General features: G+C 41.1%; 1 protein-coding gene across 8 annotated transcripts in view; it reads left to right on the top strand.

The window, feature by feature from the left end:
• LOC110838601 (tachykinin-like peptides receptor 86C) overlaps positions 1 to 22,295 on the top strand; it is a 52,132-nt gene that overhangs the window by 11,656 nt on the left and 18,181 nt on the right. For 4 of the 8 annotated variants that reach the window (XR_015533422.1, XM_087342262.1, XM_087342247.1 and 1 more), the window contains 8 exons: positions 4,039 to 4,150; positions 5,121 to 5,222; positions 8,842 to 8,976; positions 11,453 to 11,530; positions 12,615 to 12,765; positions 13,122 to 13,318; positions 16,269 to 16,396; positions 17,838 to 18,002. Coding sequence is in view for 7 of the 8 variants with exons in the window: in XM_087342247.1 (XP_087198373.1) it covers positions 4,039 to 4,150; positions 5,121 to 5,222; positions 8,842 to 8,976; positions 11,453 to 11,530; positions 12,615 to 12,765; positions 13,122 to 13,318; positions 16,269 to 16,396; positions 17,838 to 17,974 (1,040 nt within the window). In the remaining variant the exon portion in view is untranslated. Of the gene's footprint in view, positions 1 to 4,038; positions 4,151 to 5,120; positions 5,223 to 8,841; positions 8,977 to 11,452; positions 11,531 to 12,614; positions 12,766 to 13,121; positions 13,319 to 16,268; positions 16,397 to 17,758; positions 18,003 to 18,534; positions 18,749 to 22,295 lie in introns of those variants that run through there. The other 4 variants (XM_087342249.1, XM_087342251.1, XM_087342248.1 and 1 more) reach the window with 4 other exon arrangements.

Genomic DNA, 22,295 nt, shown 5'->3' on the forward strand with positions numbered 1-22,295 from the left:
AGTATTCTTTTAAAATGTTTGCTATTTTTATTGCTATTTTATATGCATGGGCTGATGTCCAATTTATTAATGGTCTGATAGAATATGGGTTCTTGTGTAGTTTAATTTGTCCTGTGATGATTGGTGCGGTAGCGCTGTGGTTATAGTATTGTGTTTTGGGAGGGTTAAAAATGTTATTACATTTTTGGGTTATTTTTTGTATTTCCTTTTGGTATTTTGGTGTTGGGTTTTGTGTTAGTTGTGTGAATTCATTTTTGTTTATAAATTGAGTAATGTATTTTTGGTATTGTTCTATAGAGAGTATTATGATGGTTTTACCTTTATCTGCCTGTGTAATTGTTAGTTTATTTTGTTGTAATTTTTGTTTGATATTTTTTATTAATATATATAGCCACACGCGACACACACAGCTCAGTTGCAATCTACCGTCCCTTAATATCGGACACACAACACATCACTTACAACCCGGTATGTTTTACTACCTTTTACTACTATTTATTATGATTCTTTTACATTGTATTACGTTATATTACGTAATAACTCTTTAAATAATAAATTATTATATTTCCTATGTCAATATCCAAAATCACGATTTGAAAATTAATTTTACAGATATAAAACATCCAAGCACAACCTTCAAATTTAAAGGAAGAGACTTAAAAATCAAACAAATCAATATACGCAAAGCAAGATGTGCAACAGTTTTTAAAACAGTTTTTAAAATTGATAGACCTGATGATGATGTAATACACATCGAAACATGTCGTCAATACAAAATGTAACAAGATCTAGTATCTAATGAAAAAATGTTATAATTTTAAGTAATTTTAAACAACATTTTTAAGTTTGAGTATAGACGGTAAATAAATTATTGTATCAATAAAACACAAACATGACGCAATTAAGATATAAACTAATATTTATATAATTTAAATTCTAAAGCACCAGTCAAAGTTCACAAAAGAAAACCTGCCTTCAAAGGAAAGTGATAAAATCATATTCCCCGGCTCCTGGACAGAATTACGAACATTACGCACAAATTTGAAGAGAATCTGAAACATGTCACAGGTTTTGTGGTTGACGTAGAAATCGTAATCGACTATAAGGAAAAAGATGAGGTACAGGAATTTAAATTCGTGACTAAAATCGAGCCTGTACTGTACCTTAATGGATAGACTGAAAATAACACAGCAGTATCAATAAAAACTGCAAAGAAAGGCAAAATGTTAAGGTTTAAGCATTGGTAGCATGCAACAAAAGAGTCATGTGTCATTTATTCTGACTCATTACTTAACTGGAAAAGTCAACATTTGTTAACGTGACCCTGAAATTCGATATACATTCACTGTATAGTGCAGGAAATTCTTTGAAAAGTCGATTGTATATTCGGCTTGCCAAGCGATGTGTAATTTTTCCAGTTGTACTGTATGAGTGCGAAATTTGGTGTTTTACTTTGAGGGAGGAACATACATTGAGGGTCTTTGAGAGCAGAGTGTTGAGGAAGATATTTGGACCTAGAAGGGAGGGAGACAGATCGTGGACAAACTTTAAATAATAATGAGCTTCACGGCATCTACTCCTCACCTGATACTGTCTGGGTGATTAAATCGAGGAGGATGAGGTGGGCAGGACATGAGGCATGCATGGTGGAAGGGAGGGTTGTTTACAAGGTACTGGTTTGGAGACCTGAAGGGAGGAGGCCGCTGGGAAGACCTCGGCGTAGGTAGAAGGATAACATTAAGATGGACTTGAGGGAGATAGACATTGATGAAGCGAACTGGATGCAGCAGGCTTAAGATAGAGTCCAGTGGCAGGCCTGTGTGAACTCGGTGATGAACCTTCGGATTCCATGAAGAATGTGAAGTATTCTTGGGCAAGCCGAGTAACATTCGACTTTTAAGAGAATATCTTGCTTTAGAGAGAGAAATTATAACGCTTGTGACTTACAGCAACGAAATAAATTAAATTAATAAATATGAAAATAATAGAAGCGTTCGTTGTATGGACTGAATAGGGAATACCGAGGAAAGGAGAACACTGATATGAACTCAAACAATTATGAAGTATTGCAAAAATAACTTGTAAAACATCAAATAACTGCGTCTAATTCATGCATAACATAATAAAACAGATTTATAAAGGTTAATAGACGGAATGCTTTATTTTGTTCTTAAAGAATTCTGATATAATAAGCATTATAAACACAAGATATTAATCCATGCTGATTTGACTGAACAATAGCTGGATAGTAGAGGGCATTTACATAGAGGACTTCGAATTGTTTACAGGACAAAAGCATTCCCTGGATTCCATAAATTACATTAATACACACTTCGTATTGTTTAATCTCTTGATAAAGAATGGCGATCTTTGCAATAAGGTTGATTTTTTGTTTTAAAAAAGGGTGAAAGACAAAACGATTTTACTAATTTTATTAACATGATTTTTAAATCGTTAGGTTGGACGGCGTAAAAGAAAGATTACGGGCGATTATAGAATAAAGCAAGTGAGACTTGCTTATTATCAGAAACACTGAAAAAAATTGGTGATTTTTCTAATGGTTACAAGACATTAAAAATATTCAGAGAAAAATTTCCAACAATTGAAATGGAAAATAATTATGGCTTAAATTATTGGTGCTGAAGAAGAATTGGTGGCTTAATTTAATGCTTGTTGCAAAAGTATTATTCTCTTACGTCTCTCTTGTTCATTATAATGAGGCCTAAAGTCTCTAAAATGTTACAGTATCTGAAATAAAATCTTGATTACCCTGAACTCAAAGTATATCTTGTGTTTCCATCTGCCATGTGTTCACTTTTAATTCTCTATTACGTGTTCACGATTCGGCAAATTGGGCATCTTCTGTGCTTGTTTATTAATGCGATACAGTGCATTAGCTTCATTTCATATGCCGAATAATGTGAGATTAATGCCAGTATAAATTAGGTTATTAATAAATGCTTGGTGAAAATATTTTTATGGTTAGTGATATAATTTTCTTGTGTATTCCTCTGTACTAATGTATTTTTATATTCTGCTTGTTTTACCTTTTATGTTTTATTGTGTTCGTGAGTTTATCTCTGTGCTTTATCTGTAATTGACCATCAGGCTGTTGATACAGCACAAAAATAATAAAGAATTGAATTGAATTATTTTCACGCCAACAGCAGAGTTAAAAGTGCAGAAACTGCGTCCTTTCACGTCTGAAATATGTTTTTCTGTCACTTTTCTTTATCCACTGTCACCAACTCTTTTACCATCAGCTTTCATTTAACTAGGTTAAAGAGTTTAGTACCTAATAAGTTAGTAAATTAATCATCGTTAAATTTATAACGCTTTCTGTTCAATTTAGGTCATCGTAGACTATAATATGTTCCAGTATGGTCCGTCAGCCACTGTCAAATTAAATATTACTAGATATACTGGCTTATATTTACTCAGTTGTGTTATAATTATTCATTCATAAAATTTGTCAGAAGAAGAAGCATATTTTAAAATAACTACCTATAACACACACACACACACACATAGAAATAATTAACCACATGGAATAAATTCGTCCTTGAGAAACTGATAGTCGCTCTGACAGTCAAGAAATCTCCCGCCCAAAACTTTATCTTAGTGTTCACTACTGTGATCACATGAAGTGGCGGAATTGGCCACAACTGAGCCAGATCAATCCATTCTACGTCTTCCCACAATATTTAATATTAATTTTGACATAATTTACCTTCTTCCAAGTGGTCACTTCCGTTAGGCTTTCGAATCAAAATTCTCCAAGCATTTCTTACCTTCCTCATACGTGTTACATGCTCCTCACATCTCATTCTTCCTAAGATTATCATCCTAATATTGCCATGGTAATAATACGTCAACCTTTGTTGTGCTAAATGTCACGCAACATAACCTGTCTTGTCATCTGATGCCAATCATGTGCGTGGTTGTAAGTATTTTCTGTAAGATCTCTTTGGTGATAGACCGCGTCCTGTCAATAGTTTCAGACACCGCCGTGTGACACTCTTTTGTTCTGTGTTCCAGGATTTCTCAGGATGCAATCTTTCACGAACTTACTTTTGGCGAACATGTGCTTTGCCCAACTGCCCTTAGCTGTGTTCTTCAGCCCGTTCAGATTTGTGTATTCTCTCAACAGGTGAGTAACTGTTCAATTCCAGCCAGCGACACCGGCTGTACGGTCTGAGACCTTTCCTGTTCCAATTAACCAATTCCTGTCCAATACGTTCAAATTCACCGAAGTCGTTCGTCGTCTTATTACATTAGATGAGGCTAATTCAGGAAGTAAGTAGACGGATAAGGGAAGTGTGGTAATTGATTTCATATTTTCAAGATCGCACGAAGGAAATTATGAGCAATGCAAGAAGTAGGCTAGCTCTCGCGAATACGGCAATGAAACTTCGGGTTCAATAAGAAACCGAACGACTACTAGCTTCTCGATGTGGATTCTGCTTTGTGGAGTTAGTAAAGAGCGCCATTATCGGCCGAGGTCGCAATATTTTAAAAAAAGGCAGCAGTTTCATTCGAACACGATGGAAAAAGACAGACCAGCTAGACAATGATTAATTAACATGCCAGCACAAAATTAAAGGATAAAAGTTCATAGAGCGTTGCGCCAGGATTCAGAAGTCAGAAAGAAAACGTATTAAGCAAAATGCCACTCACAAGGACATTCCTGCAACTGTTAAAAACAAACACAAATCTCTGTGACTAACTGGACTTTATGTCGTGTCCTAATTCCAGGTTTTGTCGCGAGCTACGGAGTTATGTAACAAGCATGAAGTATTGCGTTGTTGACTTCTAAGAAGGGTTCTTATAGCCTAATGGATTACGAAAAGTGTCAGTCAGTAACGACATTTTTTAATTATATTGACTCAGAGGGTCTAATTATCATGAATGATTAATTGATTTTGGAAGGATGCGTTTTTAGTTTATTTCAAGGTAGTTTTCCAGTGTGTGGCTAGACAGCTCACAATGTAATTGTCTGAAAAAACATAGTTTATTGGTACCCTTCAGTCTCCATCTTGGAACTTCTCTTCTTGAACCACAAATTGTATGTAACTTCAGTTCCGGACAGTTGTTACGGCCATGTTTGAACTCTGTTTCAGCGACTTGTACTTCGGCAAATCCTACTGCCGCTTTAGCAACTTCGTAGCCAACATGTCGGTGGCAGTCACAGCCATCACACTCAGCATTATTTCCGTAGAGCGGTGAGTAGCCTCCGTAGACTCTACCACACCAATTTCACTGGCGTATATTAGCCCACATAAAAGGCCTCAGTGAACCTCCTTCTTTTAACTAACGCAAAGTTAAACAGACGGAGTTTACAAATTGCATTAATTCTCCTTTATACTTCGTTTCCAGATATCGTTAGCCTAATGTCACGTGATATTAGTACGGTATTAGACATGAACTTGCACAGAAGTATTGCGAGAAGAATTTTCTTGTCTGTTGACAAGTACCGGGCTTTCAAAAGCGCGAACCTTGCACTACGATTTTTTTAAAAAAATATTTGTTTAGTACGATTTAGAGATTAGCAACTGAGCACTGGCGACCTACGAGGCGTTAACACAAGCGGCTCTTACAAATTTTCAGACCAACTTTAGAAGAAGTAATTGAGGTATTTCCGGATGAATATGGAGTGTCCCCATGACTTGAAAGGTTTCTTCGGATGAGCTATTTCCGCAGGATAAATGTTCGATGCACTGACTGTTCCTTTGTTGCAAGCAAGATTGCAAAGACTGTACAGTTTCCACACGTGTTATTCGGAGTTTGCGTGTTTAATCCTAGAAGCTAGGAGAGTGCATATTTATATATATATATATATATATATATATATATATATATGTGTAGACTTATAGAGGAGCCCAGGGCAGAACGGGGAACTTAATCTTTGGAGGCATGTGGAAGGGACAATAATAAAGACAAACACACGGAGGAACCCTGTGTGGATTAATTGTCTATTTGAAATTTATAACGAGTTATTAGTTTAGTTCTAAGAGCTACAGTTTTTTTTTAAATATGAATTTCTGCCCCGTTCTACCCTGGGCTCCCCTATATACATAAAAAACGTCTCGAAAGAGACTTAACAATATATGACGTTATATACAAGTGTCGTTTAAACCGATTGGGCTGAATCTAACGTAAAAACGAATAAATATGTTTTCAAGACGAAATGTAGGCATGTAGGACTAAAGCGTAATGTACTGTCTTGTGATATTTCATTTCAGATACAAGTAAAACAACATTTATAAATTAACAATGAAAAAATTACATACTCAAAACGTTCTAATTTAAATATATGACAATTGGTACAGTTGGGCTGTCCTACACTAGACGCAGCAAAATTCCATAGAGTATGTTGGGTACCTGAATTTATTAATCAAACAAATAAAACCAGATTTTCCGCATGGCTCTCCTGTCGCGAGGGGTGAGGGGTGGGCAGAGACATTGTTTGTGAGGTTCTGTTTGTTGGTATTTCTAGCTAAGATGTCATAATGGTCAGTTTCTTAGAAACCATAATTGGAATCGATGAGAGTGTATAACGTTGCAAGTGAGGCAGAAAACACGTATCTTACATTGGACTTAATTGGTTCCATAGTGATTGTGACGCTGCAGCCAAGATTTCGCTATAACAAAGCTCGATACAAAATTATACAGAATGTCCCAGGAAAGATGTCTACACAGAAACATTACACACGTCAGCATCTTTCGGAGACACTCTGTATTTGTGAGATGGCATTCGGATTAAGTGAATTAATAATCCAAGTCTCGGTTAACTTTGGCTTTCGGGATTGAGTCGCGTGACATATTAAGAATTACCCAACGTTTCGGCAAACACTCCAGTTGATATCTTCGCAGTGAACGTCTAGTGATGGGCGTTTTTGGAAGGCCCACCGTCACCAAATGACCGAAGTGAGGCACTTAGAACCTACGAGCGAGGAACAGTCTAGGTCCAGTGTGTCTTTGTCGAGACCCCTCAAGGGCAGAAATGGATTTCTAAATCCCTGGTAGCCCTGGTGGCCGAGGCACAGAATAGAAAGCCCGGATGCTAGAGCTCCAGAAACAGGAAGTTCACGGGTCTAGGCCCCAATGAATGGGAAGGCCGCAGAGGATAAATAAAAACTGCGGTTACGGTTGGATGGGGGAGCATTACGTAAAAATATCCCCAAGGAATACAATCTCGGAAGTGTCTTGGCCCCGTGGGTGGCGAAGCACCTCGAGAGCAGTCCATAAAAGTAGAGCCGGATTTGAGGTTATCGGACCTCTTTCCGTCTCTCTCTCTCTCTCTCCCACGCTGCGACACGCCCCCACTCTCCTATTGGTTCCAACGCCATCGCCTGATTCCGACACCAGTCCCCACTGGTTAGAGTTAAATTCTTCCATAAACGGCCGGATTCCTGTAAGACCCTGAGCGCACGAGCGGTTTGGACCAACTCGAGAGACACTTGTGCCAAACGAGGGTTGACAGGGCAACCGAGGGTGACTGATGTTTAGCGGGCCAGCCGATGCTGTCCCTGAAGAGACGGCCAGGGTATAATTCAAGAGGGACGCGGCCCGCTACCCCCAATCACGGAGGTCTTCAGCTAAAGTGATCTTCCCCCCAAACCGCAGAGGCCTTCAGAGGGAGCGGCCCCACCCTCTCTGGGTTCAAACACCAGAGAACCAACCAACCAAGATCTTTTCAACAAAGGACATCAGCAGCAACGGGCCCCAGGTTGAATAGTCGAGACTCCCTCCACGACAAAGACCCCTGTTAGCGTAAGCAAATTCCAGTTTTAGTTTCAAGGCTCTGTTACCATTTCCAGCAATGCGTCTCGTACGCAGGAATTCCGTTACCTAGCAAGGGACTCCGTCCTGAGTTAGCTTTTTGGTTGGTTGGCGGTTTATCTGCAGTATTGACTGAATGCACTGTTTCAGTAGGAAGCGAGCGCACACAGCGTCAGTTTCAACAAATTCCATGCCTCGACTTATCAGCCTAGAGCACACTCCACAAAATCGAGCTCCCAACTGAAAAGAAAACGCTGATTTCACCGTCCCCGTGCACGGACAACAAGAATCTGCGATTGCGGCAGTTTTACCGCTGCGGCGGAAAAAACCGCTCTTGCGCGCTAGCCCTAACTTCACAGTTTTCCACTCGCACGGGTTGGTTGGCACGGCTTACTCATCCCTTCGATGATGGAGGCAGCAAGGATCTCTGAACCGCCGGTTCACCTCTACCGGACTACAGGGCGCAACAACCCAGAAGACGTGATTGTGACCATTAAAACACAGTGGAAACCACATGCTTTAATGGTGAACAATGATTCACAGAATACTTAGCAATTACTTACTTAAATAGCATCAACCGACAATTTTTTATAATGGAGAGGTAACGTGTTTTCTTCAAGACAACTGAATTTTAAATATAATTTGCCTAAGCTTCGAATGGTCAAACGAAAATTGGCTTGTGAAACTAATGGCATAATATTTAACCGCACAAACTCGTGTTTAAATAACAATTGTCCTGAATAAATCATTACCTGAAGTTGTCACGGCGACTAAACTCAATGAAATCCTCTGGAACAACAAATTCTTTTCCGTTCTGGAGAGGAGCCGAACGTTTCGGATGTGACTGATGATGGAGGCGGAGAAGGTATTCAAAACTTTGAGATCCTGTCTAGAACTATCACGGAGTGTTGCCCGAGAGGGTTTATTGAAGAGTTCTTTACAACCTAAGAAGGGAGATTCGCACAAATTACTTTTTTTCTTTATTTTGGCTGAATTAGAAAGGTACATTTTATGTGCCATGTGCTTCAACATGACAGTACTGTACTCACCCTGTTGCAGATTCCTGGCGATAGTGTGGTCTATTAATACACGGATGCCAAAGAAAATCACTCTTCTTATGATCATTTCCTTCTGGGTCGCAGGCTTCGCCATAGGAGTGCCGTCGGCAGTGAACTTCAGTACAATCATCCACAAGTAAGCAACCCAGCATGTAAGCAAAGAACACTGTTTGTGTTACTTTTGTAAAGTTAGCGACATGCACATCTTGGACGTTTTCAAAATATCGGTCAGAATAAACCAGTTTTAGGCCAGTGGTGTGTCCAAATATGCCAAACACACATGACGGCACACCACGAAATTTCGCTTCATGAAAAGAGGGTACAAAGCTATACGCCACGTACGCGCTTGGGTGAGGGGGTCTTGACCTCTGCACTACATGCGGTGAGTGGTCATCATCATGCAACCCCGGTACCCATTGAACAAGAGACTGGGAGGGCCAACTAAACCTGTCTAGACGCACAGGCTAGAGGAATCATTCTGTTCCCCCCGTCGGGAATCGAACCCTTGTCGTCCATTCACTATAATGACCGAGCTACGTCGGTTCATTGGGTGTTGCATATTAGAAATTGTAATATTTTCTTTTTTCCGATTCTAACGCGTGAAAATGCGATTTCTTATAAGAATTCCGCGGCAACTTTAAACTCTGTGACGACGAACTGGTTCCGAAACGCTGGAATAATCACACACGTTGTGTCTAGGTTCGTTTAGTTGGGTTTATTTAATTGCATGTATTTGTAGCTTAGAATGAGGGATGACTCGTGACGTAAGTCCCAAAAAATCAGATAATGCAGTATTTGTCTACAGGAAATGAGTTGAGTAGATTTCACTCAGTATAATATAAAGTTTGGTTCCCTCACTAAAGCTTCTATAAATATCATCGCCCTGATGACGGAGGCAGTATGACCTCTGAAACGTTGGTTAACATATACCAGACTACACAACGCAACAACCCAGAAGACAGAAATCTTCATACACATCGCCCTGATGATGGAGGCAGTATGACCTCTGAAACGTTGGTAAACATCGACCAGACTACACAGCGCAACAACCCAGAAGACAGAAATCTTCATTCTCATCGCCCTGATGACGGAGGCAGTATGACCTCTGAAACGTTGGTAAACATCGACCAGACTACACAGCGCAACAACCCAGAAGACAGAAATCTTCATACACATCGCCCTGATGATGGAGGCAGTATGACCTCTGAAACGTTGGTAAACATCGACCAGACTACACAGCGCAACAACCCAGAAGACAGAAATCTTCATACTCATCGCCCTGATGATGGAGGCAGTATGACCTCTGAAACGTTGGTAAACATCGACCAGACTACACAGCGCAACAACCCAGAAGACAGAAATCTTCATACTCTGATGACGGAGGCAGTATGACCTCCGAAACGTTGGTAAACATCGACCAGACTACACAGCGCAACAACCCAGAAGACAGAAATCTTCATACACATCGCCCTGATGATGGAGGCAGTATGACCTCTGAAACGTTGGTTAACATCGACCAGACTACACAGCGCAACAACCCAGAAGACGGAAATCTTCATACTCTGATGACGGAGGCAGTATGACCTCTGAAACGTTGGTAAACATCGACCAGACTACACGGCGCAACAACCCAGAAGACAGAAATCTTCATACTCATCGCCCTGATGATGGAGGCAGTATGACCTCTGAAACGTTGGTAAACATGGACCAGACTACACAGCGCAACAACCCAGAAGACGGAAATCTTCATACTCACCGCTGTGAAAACCTCAAATCATACAAGCAGAAGCATTGTTTTAAAGTGATTTATCTCCAATGCAACATTAGCAAGGTACAAAAAAGAATGTTTCGGAACAAGAAAGGTTGAGTTGACCCCGGTACTTAACCAAGCACAACGCAATGCAGACGCGGGGCCAGTGGACACATTCGTAACTTCAGCATTAGATACACGTGAATAACCTACGCTAGCGTTCACGTTCCATCCACGTTAAACCTGAGTAAACTCCCGATAACACATTGAACAAAAGGCTGGGTGGGTCCCAGAGCCGGTCTGGAAATCTTCCTATGCCGGGTATCTAACCCCGGTCATCCATCCCGTATCCTCAGATATCCCTTCTCCTGGTTTGGAGCACACTCGTACGTTAACTCGATGCTTTTAGACAAAATTCTGAGCTGGGCGTTATAGGATCTGCGTAATTACGACGTACCAAGTACAAATGAAAGCCGGTATAGATTGTAGGATGGAGACTGGTTAGCTTGTAACTCGAATCAGCTTCTCACGTGACAACCCCAGACAGCAAAGCCAAAAAAATATTCCTTCATAGTAACGAGTTTCGTATCGTAATCGGCAACATTCTAAGTGGCAGCCAATGATAACACGCTGGCTGGACGGTCCTGTCACGCATCCCATGGGCGGCGACAGACGAGTGTGGAACAGCTTTTCTCAGTATCATTTTGGCCACCATAGATTAGTAATGGACTTCCCTGGCATTAAACCTTGACTTCAACAGTGAAAATTCGGTATCTGAGAGTCTCAGCTATAGAATTGCGCACGAGTGGTAACTGAAAAACGAATACCATAAAAGTTGTACAGGAACGTCTGTCTGTTGCAGGGATAACGGGACCACACGCACAGGCTACGTCCTCACGTGGGTAGACGGAGATCCCTCGAATTCGTCGCTGGACCACACGTAAGTAGGGAACGGGTCACAAAGACTGATATTATATCGATATTTTGTCTCCTGTACATCAACATTCCAGTATGTGTCCTCGCTTATATCGACACTGGAATACGAAATCTTTTGGTGTAGTTCGTTATGCTGAATGAAAACGTGGTTAAGTAGATTGTCCTCCTAGGCACAGACCGAAAACAGCATAGTTCGATCGGTGAACGAGTCAAATTCCTAATTACGAAGAATCAAGTTACAGACCAAAATATTTTTGGTACTGTTTACAATTTAAACTTACTGAGTAAAATTGAGTGTTTTCTAAAGTATATGTGTAAGAATACTTTTCTCTTATTCGTTGGTATTCTGCATAAATAGATATCGATGTTTCGTCATAAACATTTCTGTTCACTGAAATGTCAACAGTAGAAATTATCTTCATCGCTAAATCTGTATTTGCTTGAAAAGAGAATCATGGCCACACATGTGCAGCGAGCCAGAGTAGATGGCTTTCGGATTACAGCGGTTGACATGTGATGTCTCATATTACCATCCATTATTATCACAAAACACAATCTAATGAAGAGAGACTCTGGACATGGGGAGCAAAATTTAAAACCTTCAGGGGGTGCGCAAGTTTTTCTTTAAATATTCAACTGGGAGACAACCTCAAACAACAGAAAACGCATCCGACGGCGAGGAATCAGCACAAAAACACAAAGAACCGACGAATTTGGAACTGCACCTCTGCAGCTCTTGAGTTCCAAGAATTTCCTTACTCAAAAGAAAATTTTCATCATACAACTCAGTCGGCTCCAGTACCTATGAAAAATGCTGAGGAGGAAACGCGTGGAAAGCTAAAACACTGAACGAAAATTGTTCTCATAACCCCAATGTCCCCTGAGTTACATCCCGGGGTGTAGCACGATAATTTCAGAACCCCCCAAAAGCACACCGAGTTTAGAGTCGAAAAAATTAATCTCACCCCCCGAGGGGAACAGAAAGGCAAATTCCTGGAGGAACGTATCACAGGACAGGGGGAAGTGCCCAAAGATGGCGTTACACTGGTTAGTACATAAGAAGATCAAACTGGTGTTTGTATTTGCAGGTACAACGTCGCCATGCTACACATGGCGTACGTAGTGCCGATTTGTATCATGGCCGTGTGCTGCAGCGGTATAGCGATCAAACTTTGGTTCAGGCGCTCCAGCGGCCAGCCGACCCAGCGAGAAATTGACATCATGCATTACAAAAAGAAGGTGAGATGTCTCCATAATCCAGTCACCTTACACCTTTTTCAGGATCATGAATGTATTTTGGAGTCAGTAGGCGTCCTCTGTGACAAGATGGCTGGTCTGTTCGTGTCAGATGTCTTAATCTCTCTCACCCACACTTTCCATCAGTATATAATCCTAAATTATAAACATGGTCTCTGCCAGACTGCGCCTTATCTGAGCTACAACAGCAACTTTAATAATCGTAAGATAAATTTGCCCTGTATGTCGCTCAGTGTCTCGTCTCGTGATTCGAGAAATAACGTTTTCGTTATTTTTAAAGCTTCTACTTTGTCCTCCACGTCGAAAGCCACCGATGTGCGTCTTTTTGTGTGTTGCAGGAATTTATCATGCTCGTCAGTATGATGATGGTCTTTGCAACGTTCACACTCCCATATCACCTACTCAACATTTATACGGGCTACGATCCAGCTAAGCAGAACAGCGCACATGCCAAGCACCTTAACCTGACAATTAACTGGTTGGTCGGGTTTCCTGCCGTGGTTAACCCGATGCTAAACTTATGGATGAATTCAAGGTACTCTAGTTTACCTAAGACTAAGTTGACTGCAGTTCTTAAAGCTCTAGTGACTACAACGTGAACAATGAAATTGTTCCGTTAGTAGAATCAAAAACTATCAATGTAAGGGTCTATTATGACGCTCACTATAATCCAGGGATGAGTTACTGAACTAACGATGATACGAGGTGCGATCGGAAAGTTTCAAGACTGCGCCTATAAGAACCCGTACACTTATCTCAGGTATTAAATTCACCCATCACCCTCGAAGTAGTTCCCCTGGGAGTGAACACAACGATCCCAGCGCCGCTGCCAAGCCTGGAAATCTTTCTTTGTCAGCCTGTCAAGCACCATCTGCGATTCTGCCTGAATCTCTTCTATCGTCTCCAATCTCCTTCCCTTTAGCTTTCATCTTTGGGAAGAGGAAGAAGTCACACGGCGAATAAGGAGGGTGCGGGATGACGGCCATGGTGTTTGAGGCCAAAAACTGCCGAACTTTGAGGGCGGTGTGCGCTGGCGCGTTGTCATGATGCGTCGCATGTGGAGTTCTTCCTTTAGAATCAGCTGACAGGTCCCATAGCCTATCCCAACAATGTCGCACAAGTCGTTGATGGTACGACGTCGATCTTCGTGAATGACCTGCCGAATCTTCGTAACATTTTCGGGCGTTGTGCTCGAAGATGGTCGTCCAGAACGCTCGTCATCATCGACAGAGGTTCGGCCATTTTTAAAACGTGAATGCCACACAAAAGTTTGTGCACGACCCATTACGGACTCTCCAAATGCTTGCTTTAGCATTTCATAGGTTTCCGTAGCCGTTTTGGCGAGTCTTTGGCAAAATTTGATGCACACGCCATTCCGAAATCGCAGGAGGGTCGGTGTAATGCACTACCAAAACGCCGGTAACTAAGAAACAAACGCTAATTCGATGATGCCGGCTGGCACACTGATTCACTATGAATGTAAGCCGCACCCCCTAGCGACAGAAGCTCGTACTACATCCGGTTCGTCCTCTATTGACACAGTCTTGAAACTTTCCGATCGCACCTCGTAGGTCTGGGGTGAGATTACGGCTTCAAATACGGCTATTGTACCAGTTCCTGTGGATGACAGTTGTGACAGATGACAGTGAGGCTTTGGAATAATGGTAATGGTGAGATGAAAAGTCAGAACGTTGTCCACTGCTGTGGACTGAAACCCAATCTCCGGCGAACGCACGCCTGAGCTGTGGCGCCTTCGAAAGCTACAAGCATTCTAAACCTCGACGCAGCTCGTTCACGACTTGGAAAAGAGATTGGGACAGCCTCCAGTTGCGGAGGTTAGCTGCGAATGTATTGAATAAGCAGTCGCGGACAGCCGATAAGGCGTGGTCCTTGAGTTTGGGTGTTGGGCGTAGGGTTAACAACCATTTTCCGTAAAAATGTTTTATGGTACGTTATGTAGATAATACATGAAAATTCCGCTAGGAGACTTCAACGCCAAAATTGGTAGGGAGGATATATTCGAACCAATTATAAGGAGTGAGATTTTACAAGAATTTATTATTGACAATGGGGTGAGATTAGTGAACTTTGCCACATCCAAATGTCTGATTGTCAAAAGCACAAAATTCCCACATTTTGATATCCATAAACACAATTGGACTTCCCCTGACGGGACGACTGATTAACAAATTGATCACGTTCTAATCGATCGGAGGAGACAATCAAACATCGTAGACGTGCGATCTTATAGGGGAATGGACTGTGATTCTGAACATTATTCAGTGATAGCCAAATTGGGGGCAAGACTCTTTATCAGAAAATAGGCGGGGCAGATATACAGAATTGAGAAATTCAACGTCAAAAAACCGAGCGATATAGAAACTAAGCAGGGGCATCAGGTAAAAATTTCGAATAAGTTTGCAATCCTATAAAACGTTTCAGGGAACACAGAGGACAGGGAAATAGACGTCAATAAGACATGGGAAAATATGAGGAGTAACATGAAAATTTCAGCTGAGGAAAGTGTAGGGTATCGTAACATTTCGCAAAATGAAGCATGGTTTGATGAAGAATGCTCTGTCTTGGTAAGATGAAGGGGGCGGATTCGATTGCAATGGCTGCAGGCCCGTACTCGAATAAAGAGAGAAAGATGTGTCTGTGTAAGGCGCGAAACCAGCAGAACTTTGAGGAATAAGAAGACGGAGCATCTCAAAGATCAGATATGGAAGCTGGAAACTGACAGCTAAAATGAAAACATCGGAGATTTGTATACAGGCAAAAGCGAATTCAAGAAGGGGTACAAACCTAGGACACATTTGATCAGGGACGAGAATGGGGTTCTTCTCGCGGAATCACGTAGCATCGTAGACTGATGGAAAGATTACTGTAGTAAGTTACTAGACGTTCACGTAGCCGATCAATTTAATGAGCCTCAAGTACATGCAGCACAGCCCTTCACCCCGGAACTGACCCTTAATGAAGTTGAAACTGCCATTGGAAAATTAAAACTTTATGAATCGCCAGGCATCGATTCAATTTCAGAGGGAATTAATTCATGCAGGTGGTAGGACACTGCACTCAGAGATACTTAAGATCATATTATCGATTTGGAAATAGGAAGTACTACCACAACAGCGGAAAGAATCAGTTGTCCCTGTCTATAAAATGGGACAAAACCAAGTTCAGTAACTTCTGAGGTATCTCTTTTGTCGACGTCATACAAAATTATATCGAATATTCTTCTGGCACGGTTAACGCTATTTATGAATGAAATTATCAGGGATTATCAATCCGAATTCCGCCGTAATTCTACTACTGCTGCTGTTTCTGTATGGGCGGACACGTGTTTTATGTGACGAGACCGAAAGTGACCAACAGCAATAACAGATTCTACCTCGAAAATGGAAATCCGTGCGGGGAACTTACTACCCTCAACTGTTTGTGTTATATACTCGTGCTTCTTAGCAAGGGTTCCTCTTTCGCAGGTTCCGTAAGTGCTTGATGGACGCCTGGAGAAACTGGCACTGTCCCCTCTGGGAGAGGTCTGTGCACCTGGAAGGCGCAGACTCACCCGTGTTTCGGACATGGAATTTTCCTTCTGGATCTACTTCAGGTGAGTTTGCAGGCTGCAGATTTCAAGTAATTTTTGCAAACAACTACAATGCAGCATAAGTTTTCTTATTGCTTGTTAACTGATCATACGTCGAAGGTATAGAAGTAGAGTTGCCATATTTTTGATGGTACAGACCGGGACGCTCCCTTTATAATATTAAAAGGAAGATGTGGCAAAGTGTAGTTCACGTCTGAGTTTCGTGTCAAGTTAAAGCCCTTTCTTTACGTGCGTATCACTGACACACTCCATGTAACTAATACAATTGGATAATTACTGTCTTCATACGTGATGATCGTTTGTATTTGCCAACTAAGAAACAGGCTTCGTCACTGCCACAGAACGAGCACAGATGTCCGTCCTTTTCGTTTGACAAGAAACGGATTCCGTCCGAAAACGTTGGTGAGTTTGCGAACGAATTTCGGAATTTCAGTAACTACGACAAATCTGATGCCTGGTAATCGATTTACTTCAAATGCTTGAAACTTCTCTACACTCAGGTCGAGTTCGTAACTCAGTCACTGAACTCACAGACCCAGGATTCAAGTGTCAACATCTCTGCCTTCCTCAGCGCTTCCAGAGTGTTCTCTTAAAAGAAGTTTTCTAAACTGTGCATACGAGTGCTTAATAAAACAAGAGCGGATTGCGTTCTTACATTCGGAGTGCACGTGTACGTCGAGTGTATTATTTTTCTTATTCTGTGTAGGTTTCCCTGTTGGCCTTCACGATAACCTGTCGTACAGCCAAACCTATTTTTCCAAAAACCAAATCATATTACGTGTTTTAGCACTGTAGACATAAATTGTCTTCGTATTTAATCGCTGCGCACGAGCGGTTTTTCTGCCGCATTGATGGAACGCACTGCTTCAGAAGGAAGGGAGTGCACGAGCGGTAGTTTCACCGCTGAGGTTTTTCTGCCGCAACAAGCTTCATTTTCGATATGTTGCGGTGACCGCACAGCGGCTGGCGGTGGCAGGAGATCACGAAGAACCCTACCTGTGTGCGCGCACGAGCGGCGAAACAGCCAGACGGAGACCATTGTTTGCCGGAACTTGGTGTAACTTAAGAGAAGAAAAGGCCGGCACTGTACAGTTCGGCCACATCGGAGTAGAATGACAAAAACTAAAGAGAAACTGTGGATAGATGTCTGTGAAGCTGTACATATAACTCGTGAAATTGGGCTTTCAACAATTTTTGACTTACAAGTGGAGGGAATCAAAATTTATTTCTACGCTTTGCCCTTGTTCTTAGCAAAAACCGCATACAACTGTCTCCACAAAATCCAGCTCCAACTGAGAAGAAAACGCACTGAAGGTCACTGCAGATACCGCGTGTTTAACGCATAAATCCTTTTTTTTATTATAGGGCATGCGCAGAGCGAGTTATAGACTCCCAACCTCCCTCTCGTATCAGAGAAGCCGGGTTAAATGAAATGTCTTTGTAGGAGCAGCCGAAGTCTTGACCAGGCCTCCCACGCCGTACCTCCGGCGGGAACTGAGGGTCGCCGGCATCGAGTTGTTGGACGCACGTCTGAGTTATTCGGACCCTTGCATTTCAAGAGAAAGGGTAACACAATATTAAACGCCCTCAGCCTCAGCACTAAATGGTGGTGAGTGATTCCATTTCTGTTCTACGTGTTTTACTGTATGCCTACATTACAGAAAGCCAATTTGTTACGTAATGTTAAAACATAACACTGTTATATTTATTGTAAATTTTGGGCCGTGGGTTCATCATCTGAAACCTTTGTTTGTTGTGATAAATATGGTTTGTTAAACAGTAATGTATGTTATATTAGTATGTTAAATTATAAAAGTACAGTCAAATGTCTCAGTACAAACATTGGGATTCGAGAACAACTTTGTTTATTCTATGTAATTTAATTTAAGGAAATAGAAAATCTTCACTAACTGGCCTCGTGTGTTGCCTCGCCTCACTTTAAAACCAAGTTCAGTTGTTGGATGGCAAGAGCAAAGGAAAACAGACCTTGAACTTGGAGCAGTAGCAACAGAATTAGCAAAGTATAAGTTGTATTTAGTGGGAGTACAGAAAGTTCACACAAAAGCATTCATGCATAATTGATATAAAATATGTTAGAGGTGTTAAATATGATGTTGACCACTATCTGATGGTTTGAACAGTTATGGAACGACTGTCAGCATGCAAATACACGTTCTCTCATGTTGAGGTCTATATGACAGGACTCCGGATGATGGAAAAACAAGGGAATGCTCAATATGTTACAGAGGACGAGGATATGAAGGACAGGAAGGATTTAGCAAATGGGAATTTATGGAAGGCTAGATAATGAGACAATGTAGTGATTCAAGGAGAAAATAAATTACAGAGGATTTAGATGCTTTTCTGTTTATGAAGATTTATCTCAGGAGCCCCTGTAACATTCAACAGTGTTACGTTTTGTTACACCTGGTGAGTAAATCCTGCGCATCTTTACAATATGTGGTATCAAAAGCTGTAACTTAAATTTAATAATGAAGGAAATGTAGGATTTGCAGTTCTCACTGCAGTGAGTACGAGGGTGGTTGTAGCATTGTGTTGCGTGTTGGAAGTTTAACACTTCTGTTCGTGGTTGTCAACCTAATGTAATGATGTCCCAGACTAAACCATGGGTGGGACAGGACTATCAAAGAGACTGATAATTACTCAACACAGAAGCATCCCAGTAGCCATCGCCTCATATAAACAGTACCAATAATAGTCGTGATAAGAGGACATCGTCACTACTCTTGAGTTTTTCTGGTCTGTCCTCCACTTCCAGTGCATCGAAGACTTCAAACAGTGGATTGGTTCCCAGTCTAGCCACGTCGACCTTATCTCAAAATAAATTTCCTCAAGTTATGGTTGGTGTGACTGAGAGAACCAAATCTGTCCGGCAGTGTGATATATTACTTTTTTCCTTCTACATCTTGAGAGTGGTGTCCCAGGATATTTGAGTGGGTGCATTTTTGCTCAGTCCAAAGAAGAATTTGTTTAATGCGGCACGTGAGCTTATTAGACCAAGCTTCATTTTCCGTGGTGTGTACTTCTCTCTTATATGATAATAATATCTTTTATTAATTCAACAGAGTTTTTCTTTGTTCTTATCACCAATGAGTGAGTTAGGCTTCATAATCCCAGGGGTGTGATTTTGCAGCGTCCATGTTTTCCCACAGATGGCAGCAGCTAACATCCTCATCTTGTTAAACTCTCATCAAATCAGGAAATACTGAAGATAAATTTGTATTTGGGAATGAGACAGTTATTTATAACTTGTGTATATTATGGTAAAATGACGGTTTCTAAATTTTCGCTTTGGGCACTGACATCCGCCTGAATTATGCCGAATTTACGTGATGGTTTCAGCAGCCGTTAAATGTTCCGACAAAGCAAATACACATAAACATACAACTGGCTTTAACAAAGAAACACGTGGAAATATAGAATGAGGAAGGTCCGTGTATAATTCTATGCTTGTCTTATTGTCTATGAGCACTGGTACCACAAACCATTGACCGTGCTGTGTTTTAAAATACGTGAATAAATTGTACCTGTTGCTTGGTTTTTGGCTGACGTCATGTTTTTTCTGTTGGGACGTACGCAGCGCCACAAGTGAACAAACGTTCAATTTATACCTGAAAATTTTGATGAAGGCGTCAACAGAAACATCCAGAGAATTCTAAAGAAAAGCAGAAAACTCTCGATGTAATGTCGCCTAACTAAAAAGAGAGTGTCGCTGTGTTATTCTGTCTTGGTCCGTAACAATGGCTTGAGCCCGTTTTACGGAACACTCAGTAATTAGCAACTGATGCTTTGCTTTTAATAAACTGCGGTTTGTTTTTAATCGCTCTGCAACAGACAAGTTTAGTCCATAATTAGTTTCATGTCTTCTATCAAACCTTCAATTTCCAAAATGTTGTCGAGACATAGGTCTACTAGCTTCGCTCCCCTGAAATTCTAAAACTTCTCTTGGTCAGAGCTCAGTTCAAGAATTAAAGTACCTGAGACGTGTTATCGTCCCAGAGTGTGAACCCAGTACCTCCTCCTAACAGTCTGTTCCTTACACATCCACTCCCAACCCTTAGGTGCACCAATAACAACAACGCCGTCTCCAGGTATGCTGACAAATTCTTGCTGAGCGAGTGTGGACTGACTCCAATCTAACTTTGCGTCCGTGCAAGGGCGTCCGCCAGCTGGTTTGTTACAGTTTATTACAAGTCTCCAGAAGTAAGGAGCAACACTCAGTATTGGTACCAGATTTATATGTATTTGTCGTTTATTTAACGAAACAGTCAGTAGCTCAGACTGTGATACAAAAACGCGGGGATAATTTGACGTAAATAGAATAAATAAAAGAATTTGAAAGTCACGACGCGGTCCAGAATTTGGACCTTGTTTGGAGCAATTTGAGAAGAATGTGTGATTTGTAAACCCATAGCCAGTCAAAGCAACAAACTAAATTTGCTGTAATTTGCTTCGCGCATATCAACGTTAGCAGCGAATGAAAATTTAAAACTGACGCATAAGCAGTCGTCATAACCGATTGGTTTGGTATTTTTATATTTAAATTATAAATTGGATACATTACATGTCTGATTTGAGGTTTTCACAGCGGTGAGTATGAAGATTTCTGTCTTCTGGGTTCTTGCGCCGTATAGTCTGGTCGATGTTAACCAACGTTTCAGAGGTCATACTGCCTCCATCATCAGGACGATGAGTATGAAGATTTCTGTCTTCTGGATTGTTGCGCCGTGTAGTCTGGTCGATGTTAACCAACGTTTCAGAGGTCATACTGTCTCCGTCATCAGGGCGATGAGTATGAAGATTTCTGTCTTCTGGATTGTTGTGCTGTGTAGTCTGGTCGATGTTAACCAACGTTTCAGAGGTCATACTGCCTCCATCATCAGGGCGATGAGTATGAAGATTTCTGTCTTCTGGATTGTTGCGCTGGTAGATGTTTACGTTGGTAAACATCGAACAGACCACACAACGCAACAACACAGAAGACAGAAATCTGGATACATTACAGTTGCGTTTATGAAACCAGTCACGAACGTGCGATGAAGCAATTATGTTCTTGTACCAGGTCCATAGCAAATATAAGATGTGCTTGTGACTGTGAAACAAATTTCTTAACTTCTCAAGCCTGTATTCCAAGTTTTCTGCCCGTCCATTCCCGGATTTAATCAATAAGTGGCCCAGTTTCGTTATTGTTATCAACGTGAGATGGCAGTGATGGCGCGTGTAGGATAGCTGGTCGTAGCCCTTCTGCTTTTGGCTGCCGTTAACATGGGTTATAAAGTGTGGTTAGATTTAAGTAATTCAGTAAATTAATTTCTAGTTATTTGGCAAATAGATTGCGTACAACGCCTAGTATTCGTTTAACACATTTTACAAAAAGCAAAGAAGGGAACTGGATGTTGTAAATTTGGACCTGAGAGGGATGACTTGTCGCGCGATTGGATAAAAGTGCACAGTGAGCATATTTGTAATTGATATTCTTTACTAAATATTATTAGGTGATTAAATTAAGAAGCGTGAAATGGACAGGACATATAGCATGCATAAGGTTTGGTAAATGCATCCGAAATTTTGGTTGTAGTGCCCAGGAGAAAAGCCCACTTAGAAGACTCAGTGATAGCTAATATGATAATATGTTAGGTGAGTTTTATGTTTGTGGATAGGACTCATCTGGCTCAGGATAGGGACGAGTGATGGGCTTTTGTGAACACAGTGATTGACTTTGGAGGTTTCATAAAATGCAAGAAATTTCTTGAATAGCTGAGCACAGTATTGCCTTTTCACGAGGGACTTCTTCATCAGATCGAAACAGGTATTATAAATTTCCATTTCAGAAACAATTATAAACAAAGAGTATTATTGTTTATAATAAAGTAGAAATGAT

The sequence above is a fragment of the Zootermopsis nevadensis genome, unplaced genomic scaffold (genome assembly GCF_977971745.1).
Source record: "Zootermopsis nevadensis isolate Lab colony 2312 unplaced genomic scaffold, Znev_1.0 Znev_ptg000003l, whole genome shotgun sequence".
In the NCBI taxonomy this organism is placed as follows: Eukaryota; Metazoa; Arthropoda; class Insecta; order Blattodea; family Termopsidae; genus Zootermopsis; species Zootermopsis nevadensis.